Source organism: Centruroides sculpturatus, unplaced genomic scaffold (assembly GCF_000671375.1).
Source record: "Centruroides sculpturatus isolate CEXI.00-Female unplaced genomic scaffold, Cexi_2.0 scaffold541, whole genome shotgun sequence".
NCBI lineage: Eukaryota > Metazoa > Arthropoda > Arachnida > Scorpiones > Buthidae > Centruroides > Centruroides sculpturatus.
Genome location: NW_019384809.1, coordinates 332,642 through 340,256, shown reverse-complemented (window position 1 = coordinate 340,256; position 7,615 = coordinate 332,642). Strand labels below are relative to the sequence as shown.

Here is a 7,615-nt window from a genome sequence, read left to right as displayed (position 1 = left end):
AGGGTACGTTCGTAAAGTCGAACGAGTTAAACGAGAATGACGTCATCGTTATTCTTATTTAGTTAGACTTTTCGAACGATTCGTTTATAACTAAATGGCTGTTTCTAAAATCGAAGATATGAATGTTGTTAGTGCAGCCTTATCCGAAATATTTTTCTTAAATTTCTTCGGGTGGACAGTTATTTCAATCATTTCATCTTTTAATTCACAATTTAAACACTCGAGTAGATTTAGAAACATCGATTTCGTCGGCCGCCATTTTCTTAACAAAGTGAACTAACTCTTTCCTTCGTGAACTTCGTTAGAGTTTCGTTCGAAACGTCATCACCGCAGAGCATGCGCACTGAGCGAGACTACTACTTTTCGAACGATTCGTTACTAACGCGTTTAACTCGTTCGACTTAACGAACGTACCCTATATTTAAAATATGCAAAATATTGCAAAGTCCTATGACAGGTGAAGTATGATGTTTATTTTCATTTTCAATATCTAAAAATAATGAATACTTTAAAAAATTCATGTGTGATGTCATAAAAACAATCAGAAAGGATCACCATTTTCAAATTTCATTACATTTTATATGCATATTGTGAAATTTTGCTTACCTGTTACACATTCATGTACACTATCACCATCAAGAACTCTAGATTCCTCTGTCCATCTGGCTAATGCAGATGGAATACTAGCAAGAGTATTTGAAGGCCCTCCAGAAACAGGTGTATTTTGATCCTATAATTAAAAATATGAATAATTATTGATACTACTATTAATGTAAATAATACCAATTTAATATCAATAAATTTTACACACATTTGATTATGACTATGTAATAACCTATATTTCTTAACTAAACAAACCTATATTTATCAACAGAAATAAAAATAAATAGAGACAAATATCAACATTTATCAATAAATCTGTTTTAAAAATGCACACTCTAATAACCAAAATATAAGTAAAAAAATTGTTTAATTAAAAACAATATGAACAACATTTATCTCTCATACTATTAAATAATTCATATGACTGTTTTTATAGTATTACTAAACAGGTGTAATTTTGTGCACAAAAGTATTCAACTTCTTTACATATAAGTAATGAATCACTAAATAAAAGTAAGAATTTATAGTTATGCAACATGTAGTACAAGAAATATTAACTTTTTATAAATTCTTTTAAAAAATGTGGGAAAAACAAGATTTAATAAGATCAAGCAATTTGAAATACAATTGAATTAAAAAAAAAAGCTAGAGAACAAAAATGATCTAATTTGAAAAATTTCCTACCATAACCTAAAACTGCTAAATGAAGTTTTTCACAAAAACTTAATTTTGAAATATTTCATTAGTTCAAAATCAGAACAGTTGGAAAAGCTAATAAAATGTATTTGTTAATATTTAAATAACTTTATGCACCTCAATATCATTATTAGTTTATATGTTTGCTTCACAACATGTTATAAAATGTCTTTAGCTCATTTTCAAAAAATAATTTAACTTTTAGCATTTTTTTAATTTACACATTTTATAAAATAGAAAAATGAAAAATGTACTAAATATAATAACAGAAAATCATGACTAGATAATAAAATTAATAATAAAAGAAAACAACAAAAATCTTTACTTGAATTTCAAATACATCTTCATCAGTTGCTAATATACGAAGGTCACTATTGGCAAAAAATACACGTGCTTGGCCTGAGGTTGGATGAGAACTAAAAGTTGAAGTCAATTGTAATATATCTTGAGCAGTATTTGGACCAAGTAATCTGAATGGGAATAAATATCAAGATGTAAATATCATTGTAATATTAATAATTTTGATAAGCAATTCTTAAATTATACCTCTGTAAAATTGCTGGAGGATTAGGATGACGTCCACTACTTGTATACATATGCCAAGTTTGATTTCCAAGAGCAGGTCTATAACCTCTTTGTCTATTAGATCTGTGTAATCTTGAAGCAACAGCACCTTGTGGATCTCCATGTCTTACTAAGAGTGGATGCGTTGGGGTAACATTACCTGGAGCTGGTGGAATGGATGGGGCTAAAAAAAGTACCAAATCATTAATAAAATTCATTTTATTAATTTAAATACTAATGTTAAACATATGCAATTTTTTAACAAATGTTCTATATATATATATCATATTGTAATTGTTATAAATATTAAATTTATCTTATTGATAAAACTGTTTAGACATCATACAAAATAAAATTTTGAACAAATCTGCTTGCATGTGTTTCTGTAGTAAACTTTAAAAGATTTGTTCTCAAATCCTGTAATTTAACCTAAAAATTACCAGTAAATGTATGGATTCAATATAAGAAGTCTTTATAACTTTATTAATTTCTTTTTCAAAATAATTTTCAGTTGACAACTTGATAATTGATAATTTTCAACTAAGTTTCAAACATTCATTCTTTTCTAAAATAAATGGATAAATCAACAGGTATATGAATAAACACTAGAAAATACTATTTAGTCAAGAAAATTAAGCAAACACTAGTCTTTTTCAATCCTAAATTCCTTTTATGTTACTTTTTTTTATTCTAAGATTTTCAAAGAATTTTTTTATTTATAAAAACTTTAGAAATCCTTACCTGAATTCTCTGCACTATTAGTGTTGTCATCAGTAACAACAGGAATTTGAAATGTGCGAAATCCATCTGATCCACCAAATACAATAGATGATGTTCCTGAGTATGGTAATTTAATTTTTAGGATTTAAATTTTTATAAATTATATTCATTTTAAAAATTTGACAAAGTCTTTAAATTAAGAATTATCATTTATTCTGATCACACATAACTTGATTTATTTTCTTCCATTTTTTCAGAGTAAAATTTTTTAAAAACATGAGTAAATCAAAGTTTAAAACTAACTAAAATAAATATTTAACTTTTGGTTACTTAAAATTTTGTTCAGTGAATGGATACAATTTATCTAAATTTATCTTCAGAAAAGATACTATTTATCTCAAATACTACCAATATGAATTAAAAAATAAAACACGTTTTCCTTTTCTTTTTGCTAAAATTTTTTGCAAGTTTTTTAAAATAAAAATTCATTATTAAATCAGTATAAATACTTGTAGTAGTGTGTTACATTCTAAACTTGAAATATAGCTCTTAAGCTACATTTAAAAATTATTTCAAAGTTTGTTAGCATGTTGGATAATTGATGTAATTACAACTAGTTCAAGTAGTCTAGAATAATTTTAGCTCCATCACAAAGTGCCAAACCTTGAATAACAATAACAGAGTTAAATAAAAATAAAATTATAAAAAAATAAAAGACCAAGCTAAATATCTCCTTATTTAATGTACATTTTCATTTTTAAAAACTTAATTTCTAAATAAAGTATTAAAAGGTCATAATTTTTTACTTAAGTGAATGATATTCAAAAAATTTAGACCAATTGAAATCATGTTCAAAAATTTAATATGAAATATATTAATAAATATTGTCCAATTATAAACAATAGTGCTTGTAATTTACTAAATTATGTAAACTGTATTGAAATATAATTTGCATATTGTATTGAATAAATTAAAATCCAGCAACTGTCACAAAAGCAGGGCAAACACCATGAGCAAGAAACAACAATTAAGCCTGGATCACAGCCAAAATTATTGCTTTACATGAAGAAAATATTAAGCAACAAGAAATAGCAAGGAAAGTGAATTGCTAGAAGTTTACAATGCAAAAAATAATTCAAAAATGAGCACTAAGAAAAATTATAAACAAAGTAGACATGCAAGCTTGAAATAGATGTCACAAGAACTGAAATCTATGATTAGAAAACCATTTTCAAAAACAATGGTTTACAGTTGTTTGAAGGAGATGGGTTATAAAGTAGCCAAATCAAAAAGAAACTTTATTCGACAAAAGTTTAAAAGAAAAAATCATTAACCTGGCAAAAAAAAAAAAAAAAAATGCACATTACATCCAAGAATGGCTAAGAAGTTACTTTTAGTAACAAAAGTATGTTTTGTGTTGATTTAAATAATGGAGGAACACTTTAGCACTTGGAATGTGAAACAAAAAATCCATATTGTTTACAATGGATCATTAAATTTTCCATTAACATTATGGAGTGAAGTTTACTTGACTATAATGGACTTGTAAAATTGTTTTCTTAATGAGACAGTAAATAATGATGTATATAGTGATATTTTAGAATATTTCCTTATTCTAACAATGGAAGTTCTTTTTCAAGATGATGTAATCTTTCAACTAGATGGAGTTAATGGTCATACATTCAAAAAATGCCAAAGAATGATTTACATCTAAAAAAATAAAGCCCTTGAATTTGCCTGAAAACTCAAGACTTGTTCCCAATTGAAAATATTTGTCCATTTGTAAAAAATATTGAAACAATCTAACCCAACCAATGAACAAGATTTAAAAGAAAAAACTTAGAAAAATTTGGTCTGAAATTAATCTTGAACGATGTCAATAACTTATTGATGGTATGACAAACAATTAAGTCTGTATTTCATAAAAAAAGAGGCATAACAGACTATTAGAACAAAATTCTAAACTTTTTGAACCAACTGTATATATTTGAAAATATCATTTCATTTATTATTGTGGTTGTGCTAAAAAATTTTTGTGGTGAATTTATTTTTCTCCAAAGTTTATTTATTTAAGCCAAATTTATAATATATTTTAGCAATACAAAATAAATTTATATAATGTTCTGAAAACATATTCAACAGATTTCCAAACATTAACAATGAACTGTTTTAGAATTCTTCAAGCCCTACCTCAGGGGTGGCCAAACCGTGGCGCATGCGCCAAACTTGGCGCATTGGACGATTACAAGTGGCGCTTTAGTCAGTTCTGAGCAACATTGCCAGATTTGGCTTCTTTGCAATTAAGAATATTACATAGAAAATTAATTTTTTATAGTCTGTCTTGGCAAGTTCATTTGTTGCACAATTCGTTGCAATCAACTTTACAGATAAAATGTACTCCACATAGTAAATTACAGTGTATGCATGTATGTTTATTTTCGATCAGTGCATAGGCGTCTAAATGACAGTGCTACCGTCCGGACAGTCCACGAGTCGGTTGGACTGCTACACCTGTTGACCTTTTTTTTTTTTTTTTTTTTTTGCTTCTACGATTCACGATACATTCGCAATCGTGTATGCCACTAATGTCAAACGGGACTATTTTGTACGGGTAACTACACCACCACCGCATTTTTTATTAATTTTTTTTTCACACAACTGAATTTTGATCTTTTAAATTGAAATACCTGATTAAAGGGTGGCCGAAATTTTTCTCCGCCCCGGGCGGCTAACACCCACGGTACGCCACTGCGCATCTGAACTCGTCTATCAAAAAATTGGCGCATGGTATGCAAAAGGTTGGCCACCCCTGCCCTACCTCATTTTTTGATTTTGAATAAAATGGAACAAATTTATTAATATAGATATATATTTCAAATCCTTAATACATTGTATATACTATTATAAAACATCCAGAACATATTAAGATTATTTCATGAGAAAGTCTCAATTTTGTCTTTTTCAATATTAATTTTTTTACTAATGCTTCAACACCTTAAATATGTGTGTATAATTTGTGTAAAAATTTACTCTTATTATATATGTCTAGTCTAAAATTAATTTCAGACTAGTTATTTAATAAGAATGCAATCATAAATCTCTCCTTAAGCAGAAATTTGTGATTGCAACAAAAACCATTTATTTCAAACAATTATATTTCCTCAAAGCATTGATTCACTCTAAATGTCAAAAATTTTATGTACAAAACAGTTTTATAGAAAAGACAATTTTTATATTACATAATTTTCTTACTTTTAATTCAATCTTTTCTATCTCAATACTTAGTCATTTAATATTAGCAAATTCACTAATCACATAAATTTCTTAATAAAAAAATGTTCTCCTAGAAAAATTGTTTAATTCAGTTATTAGACTATAAGTAAGGCATTATAAAAAAACAGATGTTAAGACTTCATTAAATACTCTATACATTATAACAATCACGGCATAATTAAAATTTATTATATTTGATTATCTGAACTAACCAAAAGTGTTTAATACTAATAAGAAATAACCAAGTTCGAAGAAAATTAATAATTAATAAGTATGCAATGATCGCCAGTAAAACGTGGAAGACCGCCAACTAATAGAAGCAAACCGGAAAGCAAAAAGACGCAATCAGGTACTGTACATCTAATTTCAAGCTTATTACGGACTACAATTTATCAATGGATAAAGAATTACAGGAATTGTCTATGGCAAACAATAGTTCACATATGGATATATCTAAACAAAATCTACAAAGCTCTCCAGGTGAGTCCAATATAATTAATTCATCTACTCCAATAACTTCGAATGACACTTTCACAACAGATTTATGGAATAGGATATCTGAACTGATTAATACTTCTAATGATAAACTATCTACACAAATGGAATATATAAAAGAAGAACTGAATTTAATTCACGGTACTATATGGGAAAATAAAATTCAATTTGAAAAAATGGAAAGTTCAATAGATAATCTAAAAATTCAAATTGACAATTTAAAATCTGAAAAGGAACTAATACAGTATAAAATGGATACTTTAATTAATGACTGTCATTATAATAATATAGTAATATACAACTATCCTTTGTCAAAAAGCATTTCCAAACCAGAAATTCTTAAATTCATCAACTTAACATTAAACCTAAATAATGTAACTCAGGAGGATATCCTAGATATAATTCAAATAACCAAATCAACCAACCAGATTATAAAACTATCATTTAGTACGAAACAGACTCGTGATCAAACATATAATGCTTTCATATCAAAGAAACAACATAAATTAATGGAAGACTGAAGTAATATACAGATAGCACCTGATCTTACCAAAGAAACATGTAAAAGAAAAAAACATTTATCACCAATATATTATGAATTAAGAAAACAAAACCAATCAGTTAAACTACGCAACAACACACTGCTAATAGACCGCAATAAATTAACTTTTAGTATTAATACAGGAAAATTAGTTTACGTGGATACCTTTCAGGCTTTTTTTGCTCCACCAGAATCATCAAGTTGATATTTATAACAAAATAAACCTCACCAAGAAAAAACTACAGTCGACCCCCCTATAATTATGGTTCCTATAAAACTACGAAAAAATTGTGACCGGTATCCGTAAAAAACAGTAAAAATTCCCTATAATTACCTCAAACGTCATCAAGCAGCCGAACTACTTTCCCGCCATCCGTAGCGCCATGCTACAGAGAGATTTCTATCGTCTGGACAGTATTATATAAATTATATATAAATTAGGTACTGTACATATAATTATATATTAATTATATATAAATTAGGTACTGTATATATAATTATATATTAACTTATTGTAACTTTGTTATAATTAAATATATAATTTCCGCCGTCTAGCGTGGCGCCACGCTACGGAGATTTTTACGCTAACTATCGTCTGTCAGTATGTAAATTAGGTACCGTAAGTCTAATACAGTACTGTAATTTTATACATTTCTTGTGAAAGAAACATTTCTTATTCAACGGCGATTAAAATTATTTATATTAATGATGTCTCCGAAGTTC

General features: G+C 27.4%; 1 protein-coding gene across 1 annotated transcript in view; it reads right to left on the bottom strand.

The window, feature by feature from the left end:
• LOC111629756 (E3 ubiquitin-protein ligase HUWE1-like) overlaps positions 1–7,615 on the bottom strand; it is a 111,868-nt gene that overhangs the window by 70,381 nt on the left and 33,872 nt on the right. Inside the window, exons 14-17 of the mRNA XM_023373665.1 lie at positions 2,605–2,700; positions 1,846–2,047; positions 1,625–1,769; positions 607–730 (exon numbers count right to left, since the gene is read on the bottom strand). Of these exons, the coding sequence (XP_023229433.1) occupies positions 607–730; positions 1,625–1,769; positions 1,846–2,047; positions 2,605–2,700 (567 nt within the window). The remainder of the gene's footprint in view (positions 1–606; positions 731–1,624; positions 1,770–1,845; positions 2,048–2,604; positions 2,701–7,615) is intronic.